Below are 19074 nucleotides of genomic sequence, written 5' to 3' on the forward strand. Positions count from 1 at the left end.
GCGACACATGGCTTGGGCAAGTGTACTCTTTGCCAGGTGAAGAACTGGCTGGCTGGCCGAGCCAAAAGGGCTGTGGTGAATGGAGTTAAATCCAGTTGGCAGCCGGTCACAAGTGGTGTGCCCTAGGGCTCAGTATTGGGGCCAGTTCTGTGTAATATCTCTATCAATGATCTGGATGAAGGGATCGAGTGCACCCTCAGTAAGTTCACAGATGACACCAAGTTGGGAGGGAGGGTTGATCTGCTCGAGGGTAGGAAGGCTCTGCAGAGAGATCTGGACAGGCTGGATCAATGGGCCGAGGCCAGTTGTCTGAGGTTCAACAAGGCTCAGTTCCAAGTCCTGCACGTGGGTCACAACAACCCCATGCGGCGCTACAGGCTTGGGGAAGAGTGGCTGGAAAGCTGCCCAGCAGAGAAAGACCTGGGGGTGCTGGTTGACAGCCGGCTGAATATGAGCCAGCAGTGTGCCCAGGTGGCCAAGAAGGCCAACGGCATCCTGGCCTGCATCAGAAAGAGTGTGGCCAGCAGGAGCAGGGAAGTGATCATTCCCCTGTACTTGGCACTGGTGAGGCCACACCTCGAGTCCTGTGTTTCATTTTGGGCCCCTCACTACAGGAAAGACATTGAGCTGCTGGAGCATGTCCAGAGAAGGGCAACCAAGTTGATGAAGGGCCTGGAGCACCAGTCTTATGAGGGAACTGGGGTTGTTTAGCCTGGAGAAGAGGAGGCTGAGGGGAGACCTTATTGCTCTCTACAACCCCCTGAAAGTGAAGTGGGTGCTGGTCTCCTCTGTCAGGTGGTTGGAGATAGGACAAGAGGAAATGGCCTCAAGTAGGTGGCAGGGGAGGTTTAGCTTGGATATTAGGAACAATTTTTTTACTGAGAGGGTTGTCAAACATTGCAATGTGCTGCCCAGGGAAGTGGTGGAGTCACCATCCTTGGAGGTATGAAAAAAACGTGTAGAAGAGGCACTACGGAACGTGGTTTAGTGGGCATGGCTGATGGTTGGACTCGATGATCTTGAAGGTCTTTCTTCAAAATAAATGATTCTAAGCTTCTATGCTTCTATGATTCTATGAGCTGAATCATTGAGCTACAGACTTTAGAGGGAAAAACTTAGATTTGAGAAATCATGACGCAAGTCCCACATGGCCACTGAGAGAAATGATGGATGGGGGTGGGGGGGCAGGACCAACGATGGTGAAGGGACACAGGAGCAAGATGGCCCATACACTGTCTGACAGAAACAATCTTACCTTTCCTACATATTCGGACTTCATCCTGTGATGCTCTGGATAAATATGAATTGGAAAAGGCTGATATCACTTTTTCTGGTAGCAGAAAGACAAAGAAAATTGGAAAAAAAACAAGAAATCCTTGTCCCTTATCATTTCAATCTTTTCTGCTTGGCTACACTGCTGAAATTTCGCCACAGAAGACTTGAAGAGTTAGGGAAAGTTATGCGCAGAGACATGGCTTGATAGGGTGTTTTGCATGTTAAGGAGCCCTCTGGTGCCCAGTTCCTGAACTGCAGATACTGAAAGCAGGAACAAGCCTCTGACAAAGTGGAAGGCAGAAGAACACCCGAGTTTCTGAGGCCGTTGGAGGCCCCACTGAGGGCCAACACTGACAAAGCCAAGCAGGGAATGCCCAGTCAATGTGTTGGTCCCTGGGGGCTAAATAGGCAAAAACTTGGAGACACTGGTTGCAGGTGGCAAAGGCAATGAGCTGGTGTCTCTGATCACATGTAAGCCCTTGGTGTTTGTTAATCACCAGAGTGGCCAAGCCCTGACCCCCAGGGCCTGGTAGAAGAGGTCCTTTCCCTCATGCATTGCTCAGGGCTCTACTGAGGGTCAGTGTGAGTGTGGGTGTGTGTACAACTTGGTGGTAGATTTTGTTGCTTTAAACATAAAGTTGTGGTGTTCCCGGGATCTGGCAATGCCTGTGAGTTCCCCACAACCCATCCAGCCTCCCTCATAGCCCTGCTGACAGTCCTGAATCACCTGAGATGTCCCAGGCCCAGACTTGTTTGCATCCCCAGGTTGGATCCATATCCCAGCACAGCACTGCCGTTCCTCCTACTGCTGCCCTAAAAATCAGAACTTGAACTATCCCACAGTAGCATGACTGCCACTTGCTCCTTTGGGTCCTCTTCTGGCCTGTAACACACTCTCTGCTACACACACCCCGCTCTCTCCCGGCACTCGCACGAGTCTCCCAAAAGGTTCTCACTTCCCCTGCAGTAACGAGACCTCACTCCAGGAGGTTCATGCATTCTCCAGGCTCACTGCCTAATCACTACTGAGAAGTTAGGAAGCTCTCAAGGCTTTCTTCAGATAATGACCATGTTTCTTCATTCACCATTCATGGATCCGAGAACGACCAGTGGAGGAAACACCTCAAGATGTGCGAGGGAAGGACCTCCCTGAGGCACCTCTGTACTCTTGGAGGTCTGAGTGTTTTTACAAGGCTCCAGGAGTTCATTTGGTGCCATGCATTTGGTGTTCTGTTCTTGAAACACAAAGCCTTGAGCTGATCCAGGCTCCCTCAGAGTGGCCTATTGTAGAGTGGCCTATTGTAACACAGCACTTCTTCATGTCAGTAAACTGAAGTTCTGTAATTTCATTAACTTCATTCCTGTCATTCACTCTTACTTGACAAGGTAGCTTTTAATTTCACGGTGTGTAACCTCTGGCATGAAGTTTTTAGACCAGTGCTTTTTTCACTCATTGCTAAGTGTTATCATTTAATGCAAAAGCTCTCTCCTGAGAGGAATACTTCTTTGCATGGGTACTTGGAGAGATCATTCTTGTGCTGGGAGGAGGCTGTCCTGTCAGGCCTGTCAGATTTGCTCATGCTCCTTCACCCTTCAGAGCTGCTTCCCATGGCACCACCTGGATCAGTCTCCCAAGTAAGTCAAAGACTTCTCCTCTGGAGTCCAGAGTCTGTTCCCTGCTACTGACCTTCCTCACTGCCCTTTGGTGTCTGAGACCCCACTGTTTCCTGGTCATGACAGCCAAGGCTGATGCTGGTGATCACATCCTGACCAGCTTTTCCTTGTGGGCCACGGTCAGGTCCAGGTGACCATCACTTTTGTTGGCCCACCTAGCAGCTCTGTGAAGAAGTTGTCCCAAGGTCCTTCAGGCTGTTGGCACCCTGTTGCTTTGCCTGGCCAGCGAATGCCAGGGCACTTCCAGTCCCCCATAGGCACCTGATCATTAACCTGGAGACATCCTCGGCTGCTGAAAAAAGACCTTTTCTGTTTCCTCTCCCGTCACCAAGTAGTTTGTAGCTGCCAGCACAGTGTCATTCTTACTGACTCCTCCGATCCTCAGTGACAAAAGCTAACCCAACCTGTTGCCTGTCACATAGAGGACCTCCATAAATCCAAGCTTCCCCTTCATACAGGGGGTATCCACCCTCCTCATTCTTGCCTCCGTGCTACATGACCTGTGGTTCCAGCCATCTAAAGGGACATAAGATTATCTCTACAATTCTCTCCTTAGAGCCCTACACCTAAGGAAGAGCATTTTAAATGATGCCTCACAGAGTCTGAGTGCCTTCCTTACTGGGATCAGAACAGACCAGCACTTCCTGGAGAAAAACACTCCCTCAGTACCCTTGATTGCAGCCCCTTTGGTCCCATGGAGTGGTAAGGGTTGTGGTTTGCTGGGTAAGCCCTGGCGTGATCCTCATCCACCGCTGGTTGTTCCCCTTTCCCTTCCAGAGTCCTGCCTCAAATCACAAAGGCCTGGGAGACCTTGCTGGTGGTAACTGAGGCAAGGAAGACATAGGCAATCTCAGATCTATCTACACCTTTTATCAGTTAATTTAATAGTGGTCCCGTAGTAATTCTCTTTCTTCTCGAAATGTTCCTGAGATAGCAGCAGCTCATCTTGGTGCCCTTGAATTGCCTTTAGAGTTTCAGCTGAGTTTTGGTATGAAGCATGGTTGTGCTTTGAGGATGCTATCTTTGAAGGCAAGATATACCCAGGAACACTGTTCAAATGCTTGGGCTGTTCCTTGGTTGGATCATCAAGGGAGTGAGAAAGGACCCCAGTGTGATGTTCTTTGTGATGAGGCAATGCCTGCAGCTAATGGGTAGAAGAAGGGACAGAATTTGCCTCTCTGATGGCACCTGATGACTGGTGCCTCTGACTGATGGCAATCGTCAATGGCACAAAGGCACCAGATCATACTGTCCAAGATGCCATCTGGGGGTTCTGTCGCAGACCCTCCCTGAAGGAGAATTGCTTTTGGTGTTGGACCTGTGATTTCCATGCCAGCCCCGGCATCTCCTGTAGCTCTGTGGGCCTGGATCTTAACCTGGAATTGAATAGCTGCTCTGAATTCTGTAGCCCAAGGTGGGGCTGAACATGACACAACTGCCAATATTGTCACTAAGATCTAGTAAATGCAAAAAGATGGAGAAGAGCTCTGCTAGGCACATGACTCCATTCCAGCAGAGGAATAGGTCTATAGGCCACCCTGAACATCATGAGGAGGGACAGGTTCCTTTGCCCTTAATTTGAGCATCGGATGTCATTGCAGTTGGCCAAAGGAAATTCCCAGGGGCTGCAAAGAAGAGGTGCTCAGATGTTGTCCTGTCTCTATATCAGCCTGCACATAACTTGAATCTGTCTCTATAACCTGCACATCTCTCTGACCACCTCTGGCACCTCCAATGTCACCAGACAGTTGCATCTGAACACCTCACTCCTGGCCTCCATCACCATTAGTTAGCATGGGAGCTGAGGCAAGGAGCTGACATGCAGGTGCCTCTTTACTGCAGACCTGCACTGAGGCAGGAGGAATCCCAGCTCCTGTGGGTTTGTGGTGGGCATGGGAGGGAGCTGAGTCCCCTTCCAGCCCCAGGACTACAATCCCAGCACGAGATGCCTCCATGGACTCAGCTGGCTCCCTTCCCTCAGCAGGGCTAAAGGAGATCCCTGCCTGTCACTGTCTGCGTGTCCTGCCCAATGATGGCACAAGAAAGAGGCTGCCCAGGGAAGGGGCTGAGTCACCCTCCTTGGAGGTATTTCAAAGACACGGAGTTAAGGGACATGGTTTAGTAGTGGACTAGCTGGTGTTAGGTTCACCGTTGGACTTGGTGATCTTAAGGGTCTTTTCCAACCTCAGTGATTCTATCATTCTCGGTGAAGTTGATTCTTGGACCCAAGTCTGTCTCTCAGCAGAGCAATGACCCTGCTGGAAAGCAGTGTCTCTCCCCAGGTGCGGGAGGGAACATCAGTGATTGCTTCAGCCTGTTTCCCAGCAGGTTCCCCTGGAGGCCCAGGGACACCTGGAGGGAGCCCAGAGAGGGAAGGAAAATTGTCACCATGGGCTGGTCCTCTGCTGCTGAGCTGGGCTGGGCTCCTGGGACAGAGGGAGCTCCTGGCAAGCAGGCAGCGCTGCAGAGAGACAGCTCTGCCCAGGAGCAGGGCTGGGGGCACTGCCTGCAGGCATCGAGAGGAGACCTGCAAGGCAGAGAGAGCTTAAAGGCAGCGTGGAGTGGGAGGATGCTGAGAGCTCACTGCGGGAGAAATCTTCACAGCCCTCTGCATGGTGAGTCTGTGGGTGCAGGGCAACAGAGCTTCAGTTCCTGCAGGGATCTCCGAACACTGGCACAGCTGACAGTGTATAGGATTTGGCAGGACTGTCTTTGATTCTCTGTTGTAGAGGAGAAGGGTGTGCTCCAGAGCAGGGCTTCCCTGCTGCCCTGTCAGAGGGACAGGGCATGAGGGCTGCCTTCTCCTGGCACCAGCTGCAGGGCTGTGAAGCCGGGTGTGCATGCAGGGGTGCCCAGGGCTGTCCTTCAGAGCAGGGTCCTGGTGTTTCAGGGGCTGAGTGGTGGAGCAGGGACTTTGCTGCCTGCCAGGGTCAGCACTCAGCCTGCGCAGGGAACTCCCCATGACAGTGTGGGGAGAAGGTGTGGGTGAAAGAAATGACCCCTGGAAGGGCAGAGCAGGGTGCTTCTGCTGTTGAGCGCATGCTGCGCAGGTCACATTTGCTCACAGCTTAAGCTTAGGCATGGATTTTGGAGAAGAACATCAAGGCAGCATTTACCTTTAAGGTAAGGAGTCTTTGCTATGAATTTTTCTCATCCTCGTGAGTGGTTGTGCAGTGTGACATTAAAATATATTTCTCCCCTCTGGAGAAGGCACCGAGATTCTAGTTGTCCTTAGGACTTGTCTCAAGTGCTCCTTAACCCCTGCACACACAGAGATGCCACTGGGCACTGCCCGGCTGCCAGGAGGGGTCTGCAGGGCAGAGCTGAGCACACAGCGGGTGGGATGGGGTCTGTGAGCAGGGACAGGGAGGTGACAAGAGGACGGAGAAGCAGCTGCTGACAGGGACAGCTCCAGGCAGCAGAGACAGGGGCAGGGAGAGAGCGGGAGCTGCTCCCAGAAATGCCATGGGAGGGGGATTCAGGCACCTCCCTGCCATCACCGGAGAAAACCCGTGGTCTTTTGTCCCACCCAGCAGAGCCTCTGCCCTTATGGCCATGGGGACTCAGTCACCTTCTCAGTTGGGTCAGCCCTGAAGAGAAGAAATTATCAAATGCCCTACCATCTGTCCCTCTCCTGCCTCCATTGGCAGCAGGTCTGTAGTGTTTATCCATTTTTGTCCTCCTGTCCCTGCTCCTCTTGTTGTTGTCAGTGGAGAGGAATGGGGAGGGGGGATTTGGGTGCATTTCAGAGATTTGTCCATGTGAGTTAAATATCCCAGTCCCCTTCTAATCCCCAGGCTCCCAGTGATGCAAATGACAAAACTCTCCTTTCAGCACAGCTCATCTTTAGGACATTTGCTTCTTTCCCTGCCAAAAGCACTCCTGAAGTGATGTGTGGAAACCAGAACAAATACTCAAAACAAAATCCCCAGTTTGGGTTGAAGTGGGAGTGACAAAGCTGCAAAGCTCTTTGATATGACAAATGGATTTAATCTAAGATGACCCCATGTTCCTATTTACCTCTTGCTGTAGGTCAGGACTGACTCCCCTGTAGCCCACAGCAGAGCCCGCTGCTCCCAGTGGCACCCTCAGCCAGCACCAACCATATGTCTCAAGAAAGGGACCTGCCAAAGGCCTTTCTGAAATAGGAGAGGCAGCTTCGGTGGTGTTTCTATGAGAAATGCATTACGTTTAGCTCAGAGAATTTTCATCTAACTTGTCACTGTCTTTACCCTCTTGAACAGTGCCTCATGCCCAGAAGAAGCTAATGTCCAACAGCAGCTCCATCACCGAGTTCCTCCTCCTGGCATTTGCAGACACACGGCAGCTGCAGCTCGTGCACTTCTGGCTCTTCCTGGGCATCTACCTAGCTGCCCTCCTGGGCAACGGCCTCATCATCACCACTGTAGCCTGCGACCACCGCCTCCACACCCCCATGTACTTCTTCCTCCTCAACCTCTCCCTCCTCGACCTGGGCTCTATCTCTACCACTGTCCCCAAATCCATGGCCAATTCCCTGTGGGACAGCAGGACCATCTCCTACAGGGGATGTGCTGCACAGGTCTTTTTTTTCTTTTTCTGTGCTACAGCCGAGTACTCTCTCCTCACCATCATGGCCTACGACCGCTACGTTGCCGTCTGCCAACCCCTGCACTACGGGACCCTCCTGGGCAGCAGAGCTTGTGTCCACATGGCAGCAGCTGCCTGGGGCAGTGGGTTTCTCAATGCTGTCCTGCACACGGCCAATACATTTTCACTACCACTCTGTCAGGGCAATGCTGTGGGCCAGTTCTTCTGTGAAATCCCCCACATCCTCAAGCTCTCCTGCTCACGCTCCTACCTCAGGGAAGTTGGGCTTCTTGTGCTTAGTGCCTGTTTAGCCTTTGGTTGTTTTGTTTTCATTCTTTTCTCCTATGTGCAGATCTTCAGGGCTGTGCTGAGGATCCCCTCTGAGCAGGGACAGCACAAAGCCTTTTCCACGTGCCTCCCTCACCTGGCCGTGGTCTCCCTGTTTATCAGCACTGGAGTGTTTGCCTACCTGAAGCCCCCCTCCATCTCTTCCCCATCCCTCGATCTGGTGGTGGCAGTTGTGTACTCGGTAGTGCCTCCAGCAATGAACCCCCTCCTCTACAGCATGAGGAACCAGGAGCTCAAGGATGCCCTGAGGAAAATGATGAGCGGGTGCTTTTCAGAAGCAATTAACTGATTGTTTTCTTTTGCAGAGCATTCATAATGTAACTCATTACAGGCTGTAGTGGTTTAACCCCAGCCAGCAACTAAGCACCATGCAGCCGCTCACTCAGTCCCCCAACACCAGTGGGACGGGGGAGAGAACTGGGAATAGAAGTAAAACTCGTGGGTTGAGATAAGTAAAACTCGTGGGTTGAGATAAGAACGGTTTAATAGAACAGAAAAGAAGAAGCTAATAATGATAATGATAACACTAATAGAATGGCAGCAGTAATAATAAAAGGATTGGAATATACAAATGATGCACAGTGCACTTGATCACCACCTGCTTATCGACGCCCAGTCCGTGCCCGAGCAGCAATCCCCCGCCCCCACTCCCCCCATTTTGTACACTAGATGGGACGTCCCATCGTATGGAATACCCCATTTGCCAGTTTGGGTCAGCTGCCCTGGCTGTGTCCTGTGCCAACTTCTTGTGCCCCTCCAGCTTTCTCACTGGCTGGGCATCAGAAGCTGAAAAATCCTTGACTTTAGACTAAACACTACTTAGCAACAACTGAAAACATCACTGTTACCAACATTCTTCTCATACCTAACTCAAAAACTTAGCACTATACCAGCCAATAGGAAGACAATTAACTCCATCCCAGCTGCAACCAGGACAAGAGGGGAAGGGGAAAAGGTTCTCAGCACAGCAGCACTGCAAGGGAGCACCAGAGCTGCTCTCTTTCTGCTTCCACACTCTCCTTCTGAGCCCCTGGCTTCATGTAAGGCCTGAGTGCTCTGTCAGCTCGGTCACAGTCCTGCTCTGAGGCTGGAATCCTAAGTGAGAATCTTGGTTCTGAGGAATTGCTGTATTTATACTCGTTTTGTCACTCTGTCCACTGCCCCACTGGCCACTGGGACCAGGGTTGCCTCAGCTGCCTTCCTTGTGCTGACAACACATTTAGAGAAGCCCTTTTGGGTGCCCTCCCAGTGAATGGGCATTTCCATTGGCCCCTGAGCTCTCGTATTGCTGGCTCCATCCCTGCACCCACAGGCCAGGTGTCTGTCTGCTCCTGGGCAGGCTGTTCCCCCTCCAGCCTCCCTGCACTTCCTTCTGGTGTTGGACCTCCTAAGTCAGGGGGGTCCCTCTTCATCCACGCTGACCTCTTGCCAGGCCCTGCTCGACTTCTTGTGCAGCAGGCTGGCTTCTTCCTGGGCTTTGAGGATGTTCTCCCTGAAGATCCAGGAGGGTCTCACAGCCCCTTTGTCCTCCAGGACAGTCTCTCCTGGGTTCAGCTGGGATAGAGCTTATTTTCAGAGGAACCTGGGAGGGGCCACAGCCGGGACAGCTGAACTGAACGAGCCACGGAGCTATTCCATACCATGTGACATCATGCTCAGTATAGAAATGGAGAGCGGGCTGGGGGGCAGGGGGGGTGTCTCTCTTCTTTTGGTAGGGGAACTGGTGGAGTGTCAGGTTCCGGTTGGTGATCAGTTGCACTGCGAAGCACTCATTTTGTATATTCTTTTATTAGTATCGTTGCTGTTGTTGTAACTTCTTTTTTTGTGTTGTCCCAGTAAATTTTCCTTACCACAACCCATGAGGTTCTGGGTATTTTTTTTTTCTTTTCTACTTTCTGGGTCTCCTCCCCATCCCACCAGAGGGGGGCAGGAGGAGTGAGCGAGCGGCTGCGTCGTCCTTTGTTACCAGCTGGGCAGAAACCAGAACACAGTCGAAGCACATCCTCAGTTACCTGAAAGCAGCTCTCCTGCAGTCCCACACTGTCATTCTGCCAGTTGTCATACTTCTCCACCATCTCATGGTGGTTACAGTCATGGCTGCCCTTCCCATCCCCAGACAGATCCACCCTGTCTGTCAGGAAGACACCAGCCCTAGACAGCTCATTGAGTGTCTCTGTCAAAACACTGTCTTCCACACCCTGCAGAAATCTCCTGGTTTGCTTGTGCCCAGCCCTGCTGCCCTCCCAGCAGACTGTGGGGTGCTTCAACTCTCCATGTCATCGAGGTCCTGTGACCGTGAGGCTTCCTCCAAGGCAAGGCTCTGTGCACGCCAGCCTCCCCTTTGCACAGCTCCCCTCCACCTCCTCACCCTCCACCTGCCTTCCTGAGAAGCCCTTTGCACCCATGGCTGCCCTCCCACCCCTCCAGTTGTCCCACCAGGGCTCTGCCGTCCCCGTGGGGTGGGGGAGCATGTTGCTGCCTGCCCAGCAGAAAGGACAGCGCTGGGGAGGGGAGAGGAGAGGCAGGTAAAGGGGAAGGGCTGTGGGAGGCTGGGTGGGAGGTGACTCCTGTTGCCAGAAGAGGATGATGCAAGGAGAGGCATGGTAGGTGGGAGGTGGATTTTGAGGTCACTTCTTTGGATATAACCCAATTGGCCAGGTGCTGAGGCAGGCGCAGTGATGTCACCTGGAGTGTCGGAAAACCCAGCCAGCAGTGCTGAGATCTTGGGAGAGGGGAGATGCAGAGGAAGGTGAAGATGGCAGGGCTGGGAGGTGGGGTGTGAGGCCATTTCTCTTGCTGCTTGACTTGCAGCATCACAAACGCCAATGTGGCACATGTGGCAGCTCATTCAGTGGAGAGGGGTAGAGGTAGGCAGAGCCAACATGGTTGGGCTGTTGCATGTGAGGTCACCTCATGACAGCAACTAAGTATTTCCTCTTGGATTAAGGGGGGTATATTCTGCTCTTTGCCCTTGCCTTCCAGCTCAGGGGGCTGAGTACCCTGAGGATAACTGGTCTTACTACTAAAGACTGAGGCAAAGGCGGCAGTAAGTACCTCAGCCTTTTCCTCATCTCTGGTGGCAACATTCCCTTCTCTATCCACTAAAGGACAGATACTCTCCTTGGAATTCTTTTCATTGTTAACATATTTATAAAAACATTTTTTGTTGTCCCTTTTACAATAGTGGCCAGATTGAGTTCTAGCTGAGCTTTTGCCTTTCTAATTTCCTCTCTGCATGGCCTAACAAGACCCCTGTACTCCTCCCAAGTTGCCCGCCCTTTCTTCCAGAGATAATAAACTCTCCCTTTTTTCTTGAGTCCTAGCAAAAGCTCCCTGTTCAGCCAGGCTGGCCTTCTTCCTCAGTAGTTAGTCATGCAGTGCCCCTTTGCCCTTCAGGATGGTCTCCCAAGGGACTCTCTCAACCAGTGCCTTGAAGAGGCCAAAGTTTGCCCTCTGGAAGCCCATAGTGGTGGTTTTGGTGACGCCCTTCCTTGGCTCACTGAGAATTGAGAATTCTATCATTTCATGGATGCTAAGCCCGAGATGGCCTCTGACCATCACATCTCCCACCAGTCCTTCCCTCTTTGTAAACAGTAGATCTAGCAAGGCTCCTCCCCTGGTAGGCTCACCTACCATCTGTCTCAGGACGTTATCTTCCACACACTCCAGGAACCTCCTAGACTGCTCACTCTGTGCCATGTTGTACTTCCAGCAGATGTCTGGAAAGTTGAAGTCCCCGACGAGAACAAGGCTGCACGATTCTGAGACTACTGCCAGCCTCCTGTAGAATGATTCACCTGCCTCTTCAACCTGGTTGGGTGGTCTATAACAAACTCCCAGCACAATATCTCCCTTGTTGGCCTTCCCCCTCATCCTCACCCATAAGCACTCAACTTTGACATCACAATCGTGTAGCTCTGCACAATCAAAACACTCCCTAACATAGAGAGCCACCCCACCACCTCTCCTTCCTTGTCTATCCCTTCTGAAGAGCTTATAGCCATCCATTGCAGCACTCCAGTCTGGGAGTCATCCCACCATGTTTCTGTGATGGCGAGTAAGTCGTATCTATCCTGCTGCACGATGGCTTCCAGCTCCTCCTGGTTATTGCCCATGCTGCGTGCATTGGCATAGATGCACTTGAGCTGGGCTATCAAATCCACCCCCAGCATTGGCATGCTGCCCCCAGGCTCATCTCTGGTGTGCCTACGTTTATCCCCTTCCCCCTTCAAACCGAGTTTAAAGCCCTCTCTATGAGCCCCGCCATCTCATGAGCGAGAATCCTTTTCCCCCGTTGAGATAGCTGGACTCCATCTGTTGACAGCAAGCCCGGTGCTGTGTAAACGTCCCCCTGATCAAAAAAACCCAAATTCCACCGATGGCACCAGCCTCTGAGCCACGTATTAATCAGGTATGTTTTCCTGTTCCTTTCAGTTTATTTCCCTGCCACTGAAGAGATTGAGGAAAACACTACCTGTGCTGCCGATCCTTCCAGTAATTGCCCCAGTGCCCTGAAGTAAGTCCCTTTTGATTGCCTTTGGATTTCTCCCTGCAATCTCATCTCTGCCAACCTGCCCAACTAATAGCGGGTAATAATCAGAGGGCCGAACCACACCAGGGAGTCTCCCAGTAATGTCTTTTACCCAGGCCCCAGGGAGGCAGCAGACTTCCCTGTGGGAAGGGTCAGGTCTTCAAATTGGCCCCTCTGTCCCTGTCACACGGGAATGGCTTATGACAATTACCCTCCTTTTTCTTTTTTCAGATGCTATGAGAAAGCATGGGGATGCCTGACTCAGCCTAGGCACCCCCCTGGATAGGCCTTCATCTACACCCTGATCTTCATTGGCCTGGTCCTCAAGTTCCAGAGCCCCATACCTGTTGTGTAGGGGCAACTGGGAAGGTGAGGGTGATGGGGAGGGGATTCGCCTGCCTCCCTGACCAGGGACCCGTATCCATTCCCCTCCATCACTTAGGTCCCTTCCTGTATGGTGGCAAGAGGGCAGGGGGTCCTCCATTTCTTGTGGAGCCTCCAGCTGCTGCCTCTGCCTCAGGGATGGTAGGGTGTGGGTTCACCAATCTACCTCCCTCTCACACTCCCTGATACTCCTCAACCTTTCCGCTATCTCCTTCAGCTCTGCCACCAGGCTGAGCAGAACATTCACCTGGTCACACCACACACAGGAGATGTCCCTGCTGCCCTCTGGCACCAGGGATAGACTCAGGCACTCCCTGCAGCCAGACACCTGGGCAGCTGCATGTTTGCTTGGGAGATCTGTCTGCGACGCTACATTTGTCCAGGCAATTGCTTTCAGCTGAGTGGCAACCATACCTGGGTCTCCTTCTGAGGCCGATGCCCACTGCTTGAGTAACCTTCTCGAGCTGGGAACTGCCACGCAAACTGCCATGCCATGCCCTTTCTGACATGCCACGTCCTGTTTGCCCGCCCTGTTCAGCACGCTCCTGGTCACTGGCGCTCCTCAGGGTTGTTTAAATCTCCCGCAGTTGCCCCTGGTAATGCCCACGCCACGTCAGCCTCTCTCGTGAGAGCTGCTGGCTCTGGATGGGTCTCTCTGCTCTTCCTCGGGGTTCCTGGGCTTCAGGAACCTCCTTGTTCCCCTCAGTCTCGTGTTTAGCTGCTGACTTACCGTTGCCACTGCTGGTCTCATTGCCGTCTGATTACATGTATATATATGTGTATATATATGTATGTATACACACACAGAGATATTGTTCCTTTAGTTTATGGGTCATGTTCATAAAAAGTTCATTGAGTTCATTTAGTTCCCGACTCTGGGCTCCATCTGTCATAGCAGTCTTGCTGGGCAGGAGGGATGGTGCAAAGTCCTCTCTGTTGGCAGAGCAGGATTGGGCTTCAGTGCGCTGTGTCGAGCAGGTGAAAATCAAATCCCCTGGAGGCACACATCGGACTTCCCCATCTTTTCGTATCACCCACCAAGTGCACCCAGGTCCTTGAGCAAAAGCAATCCCACCAATGGGCTTGCCTTTGCCTGAGGCAGGACTAACCCAGACTGTCTTCCCTAACATATGTTTTATGTGCACTACGGGGACTTTTTCCCCTTCTACAGTACGTAAAAGGTCTGACTGGGCAGCGCCACCCGGACTGGCAGATCCTCTGGGGTTGCCTAACCAGGTGGCTCTTGCTAAATGTGTATCCCAATGGTTGAAGGTTCCACCCCCCATTGCTCTCAATGTAGTCTTTAACAGTCCATTGTATTGTTCAATTTTCCCAGAGGCTGGTGCATGATAGGGGATGTGATACACCCACTCAATGCCATGCTCTTTGGCCCAGGTGTCCATGAGGTTGTTTGGGAAATGTGTCCCGTTGTCTGACTCAGTTCTTTCTGGGGTACTGTGTCACCATAAGACTTGGTTTTCAAGGCCCAGGATAGCGTTCTGGGTGGTGGCATGGGGTACAGAACATCTTTCCAGCCATCCAGTGGTTTCTTCCACCACTGTAAGCACATGGCGCTTAGCTTGGAGACTTTGTGGGATTGTGATATAGTCAATCTGCCAGGCCTCCCCATATTCCTATTTCAGCCATCACCCTCCATACCACAGGAGCTTTCCTGCTTGCTTGCTTAATTGCAGCACATGTTTCAAGTTCATCAATAATCTGTGCAATAGTGTCCATGGTCAAGTCCACCCCTCGATCACAAGCCCATCTCTATGTTGCATCTCTTCCCTGATGGCCTGAGGAATCATAGGCCCACTGAGCCATAAATAATTCACCCTTAAGTTGCCAGTCCAGATCCACCTGAACCACTTCAATCTTGGCAGCCCGATCCATCTGCTGATTGTTTTGATGTTCTTCAGTAGATTCCCAACTCTTTGGCACATAAGCATCTAATTTTCCAACCAGATTCTCTAGCCCAGGCACAATATCTTGCCACAGTGTGGCAGCCCAGATGAGTTTGCCTCTGCGTTGCCAGTTGCTCTGCTTCCATTGCTGCAACCACCCCCACAGGGCATTTACCACCATGCATGAGTCAGTATAGAGAAAGGGCACCAGCCACTTCTCTCTTTCAGCAATGTCTAAAGCCAGCTGGATGGCTTTCACTTCTGCACATTGACTCGATACACCTTCTCCTTCAGCAGTTTCTGTGTCTTGTCCTCTAGGACTGCATACAGCAGCCTTCCACCTCTGATGCTTTCCCACAATGCGACAGGACCCATCAGACAACAGGGCATATTGCCTCTCATTTTCTGACAGTTTGTTATACAGTGGGGCCTCTTCAGCATGCATAACCTCCTCTGGCGACATTCTCAAATCTTTGCCTTCTGGCCAGTCCATGATCACTTCCAAAATTCCTGGGCAACTGGGGTTTCCTATATGAGTCCGTTGTGTGATCAGTGCAACCCGCTGACTCCATGTGGCATCAGTTGCCCCTGATGAACATCCAGCCCAGCACTGGCAGTCGGGGTGCTAAGAGGAGCTGTGTTTCAGTACCAGCCACTTCTGAGGCAGCTCAAACTCCTTCATATGCTGCCAATATCTCTTTTTGGGTTGGAGTGTACCCTTGATATCCTCGGCTGCTAAACCCCAGGCATCAGCCTTGGGTTTCCCCACGTGCTTTCTACCAGAGGCTCCAGGTAGGGTCATTCTCCCCTGTTGCAGTATAGAGCACATTTTTAACATCTTCTCCTGCCCGGACTGGCCCAAGGGCTACTGCATGAACAATTTCCCGCTTAATTTGTTCAAAGGCTGGTTGTTGTTCAGGACCCCACGCAAAATCGTTCTTCTACTGCGTCACTTGGTAGACAGGGCTTACAATCAGACTGTATTTTGGAATATGCATTCTCCAAAACCCCACAATACCTAAGAAAGCCTGGGTATACTTTTTACTAGTTGGTGGAGACATAGCTGCTATTTTGTGGATCACATCCATTGGGATTTGATGATGTGCATCTTGCCATTGCATTCCTAACATCTGGATCTCCCATGCAGGTCCCTTGATCTTTCTTTCTTTTATGGCAAAACCAGCTTTCAGAAGGATTTGGGTTATTTTCTTCCCTTTCTCAAAGACTTCTGCTGTGTTGCCCCATATGATGATGTCATCTGTGTATTGCAGGTGTTCTGGAGCTTCCCCCTTCTCCAGTGCAGTCTGGATCAGTCCATGGCAAATGGTGGGGTTGTGTTTCCACCCCTGGAGCAGCTGATTCCAGGTGTACTGGACACCCTTCCCATTAAAAGCAAATTGTAGCTGCACTCTGCTGCCAGAGGGAATGAGAAAAAAAAACGAATCAGTTTGTGGATGGGAATCAGGAAGTCTCGGTTGGTGCTATCTTGCCGCCAGTGCAACAGCATCGTAGCAACTGGCACTTGTTGTTTTTCAACCCTCAGCTACCCCACTATCAAAGGGTCTTGAGAGAGACCCAGCAGGGTAGAGAGCTGTTCAGTGCCCTCCATCTCCATTTGGGTCCTTAAAATACCATCTCCTGTGGTTGTCTAGGCCAAGGATGCACGGAGCCTCTGGACCAGTCACAATGGAGTGTTTCTGCCACTCATTCCCAGTTAGGCTTACTTCAGCTTCCAATACAGTTAACTCTTGGGATCCCCCTGACACACCAGAAATACAGATGGGTTCTGCCCCTTTATAACTTGATGCCACTAGAGTACACTGTGCGCCCGTGTCTACTAAAGCCTTGTACTCCTGTGGGTCTAATGTGCCAGGCCATCGAATCCACACAGTCCAATAGACCTGGTTATCCCTTTCCTCCACCTGGCTGGAGGCAGGGCCACTCTAATTCTGGTCACAGTGCCCACTACTCGCTACTCATAAAACTGGCTCAGAAGTCCCTTCAAGAGGATCAGAAATAAGATCGGCCCTTCTACTCTCTTTGGAAACTGGAGCAGCATTTATCCTGGTAGAATACCCATTTGTGGTGATTTTTCTTCACAACTCACGTACCTGTGCATTTAGGATCGAGGTCGGTTTTGCAGCCCATTTCCTCATGTCTTCTCCATGGTCACATAGGTAAAACCACAAGGCCTCTTGTGGTGTGTACCTTCTATATTCTCTCTCTCTGGCAGAGGAACGCTCACTCCTAATAGCTGAGACATTGGTCCTTACAAGTGAGGAGTAGGACATATCCTCTTTCATTTGCTGGACATCCTGGGACAGCTTCTCCACAGCCGAAATGCAGGCTTGTAGGGAGGAGGAGAGATTTTCTTCATATTGTCAGAGTTGGTGAGCCACTTCATCCACTCTCGGTGCCTCTTCATCTTTCCAGGTCATTATCACCAGTGAGTTGTCATAGGACGATGGTGCGCTCCATACAAACTTCCGCCACATGGGTGGTGTGCATTGGACTTCTCCTGGATCTTTGGGTAATTGTGGGTTGTCCGGGTCATGATGTATCATCTCTAGCATGGCTAATTCCCTCAGGTATTGAATACCTCTCTCCATGGTGGTCCATGTAGGTTCGGCGTTCGGAAGATCTCGCGATGTCACGGAAAGTTAGAGGGTTAGTCACAGCCTTGTGATGTACCTGTGATCCCGCCTCCCCTTGTTAGTAGAAAAGCAATTAACTGCGCAATAAAAGGCGGAAGTTGGTGCTCACACTGTGTGTGTTATCTGTCTCTTTCCCTGATCCGGGCCGACGAGTGATCTAAGCGTGGCACCTTGATATGTAGCGAACGCTACAGTCCACTTGCTTGATTGACATATAACATCTTCCTTAAAGGGGTACCTTTCCTTCACGCTTGACAGGAGTCGCCTCCAGAGGCTGATGGCTTGTGTCCCTTTTCCAATTGCCTTGTCAATGCCACCTTCCCTGGCAAGCGATTCCAGCTGCTTGGCTTCCCTACCTTCTAAATCTAAGCTAGTAGCCCCGTTGTCCCAGCATCGGAGCAGTCAGGTGATAATATGCTCACCTAGACGATGGCTGAAATCTTTTTGCATATCCCGCAGCTCACTCAAGGATAGGGATTGAGTGATTACCTCTGGTTCTGCCTCTTCCTCCTCTTCTTGTGATGACCCTGGTTCATCTTCATCCTTCACAAGGCGAACTGATGTTTTTGCAGATTTCTTCTTGTGTATGGGGGCAACAGGGAGTCGAGCAGGGCCTGGCAAGAGGTCAGCGTGGATGAACAGGGACCCCCCTGACTTAGGAGGTCCAACACCAGAAGGAAGTGCAGGGAGGCTGGAGGGGGAACAGCCTGCCCAGGAGCAGACAGACACCTGGCCTGTGGGTGCAGGGATGGAGCCAGCAAAGCCAGAGCTCAGCATTGGATGGAAATGGCCATTCACAGGGAGGGCACCCAGAAGGGTTTCTCTAAATGTGTTGTCAGCACAAGGAAGGCAGCTGAGGCAACCCTGGTCTCAGTGGCCAGTGGGGCAGTGGACAGAGTGACAAAACGAGTATAAATACAGCAATTCCTCAGAACCAAGATTCTCACTTAGGATTCCTGCCTCAGAGCAGGACTGTGACCGAGCTGACAGAGCACTCAGGCCTTACATGAAGCCAGGGGCTCAGAAGGAGAGTGTGGAAGCGGAAAGAGAGCAGCTCTGGTGCTCCCTTGCAGTGCTGCTGTGCTGAGAACCTTTTCCCCTTCCCCTCTTGTCCTGGTTTCAGCTGGGATGGAGTTAATTGTCTTCCTATTGGCTGGTATAGTGCTATGTTTTTGAGTTAGGTATGAGAAGAATGTTGGTAACAGTGATGTTTTCAGTTGTTGCTAAGTAATGTTTAGTCTAAAGTCAAGGATTTTTCGGCTTCTGATGCCCAGCCAGTGAGAAAGCTGGAGGGGCACAAGAAGTTGGCACAGGACACAGCCAGGGCAGCTGACCCAAACTGGCAAATGGGGTATTCCATACGATGGGACGTCCCATCTAGTGTACAAAATGGGGGGAGTGGGGGCGGGGGATTGCTGCTCGGGCACGGACTGGGCGTCGATAAGCAGGTGGTGATCAAGTGCACTGTGCATCATTTGTATATTCCAATCCTTTTATTATTACTGTTGCCATTCTATTAGTGTTATCATTATCATTATTAGCTTCTTCTTTTCTGTTCTATTAAACCGTTCTTATCTCAACCCACGAGTTTTACTTCTATTCCCAGTTCTCTCCCCCATCCCACTGGGTGTTGGGGGACTGAGTGAGTGGCTGCGTGGTGCTTAGTTGCTGGCTGGGGTTAAACCACTACAGCCTGTAATGAGTTACATTATGAATGCTCTGCAAAAGAAAACAA

General features: G+C 51.3%; 1 protein-coding gene across 1 annotated transcript; it reads left to right on the forward strand.

Moving 5' to 3' along the window:
• The first annotated feature begins 5518 nt into the window (after positions 1–5518).
• On the forward strand, positions 5519–8155 carry LOC142025938 (olfactory receptor 14A16-like). The gene is made up of 2 exons (XM_075018683.1): positions 5519–5564; positions 7194–8155. The coding sequence occupies exons 1-2, from the start codon at positions 5519–5521 to the stop codon at positions 8153–8155; spliced, it is 1008 nt and encodes a 335-aa protein (XP_074874784.1).
• Positions 8156–19074: the final 10919 nt, after the last annotated feature.

This window comes from Buteo buteo, chromosome 30 (genome assembly GCF_964188355.1).
Source record: "Buteo buteo chromosome 30, bButBut1.hap1.1, whole genome shotgun sequence".
Taxonomy (NCBI): Eukaryota; Metazoa; Chordata; class Aves; order Accipitriformes; family Accipitridae; genus Buteo; species Buteo buteo.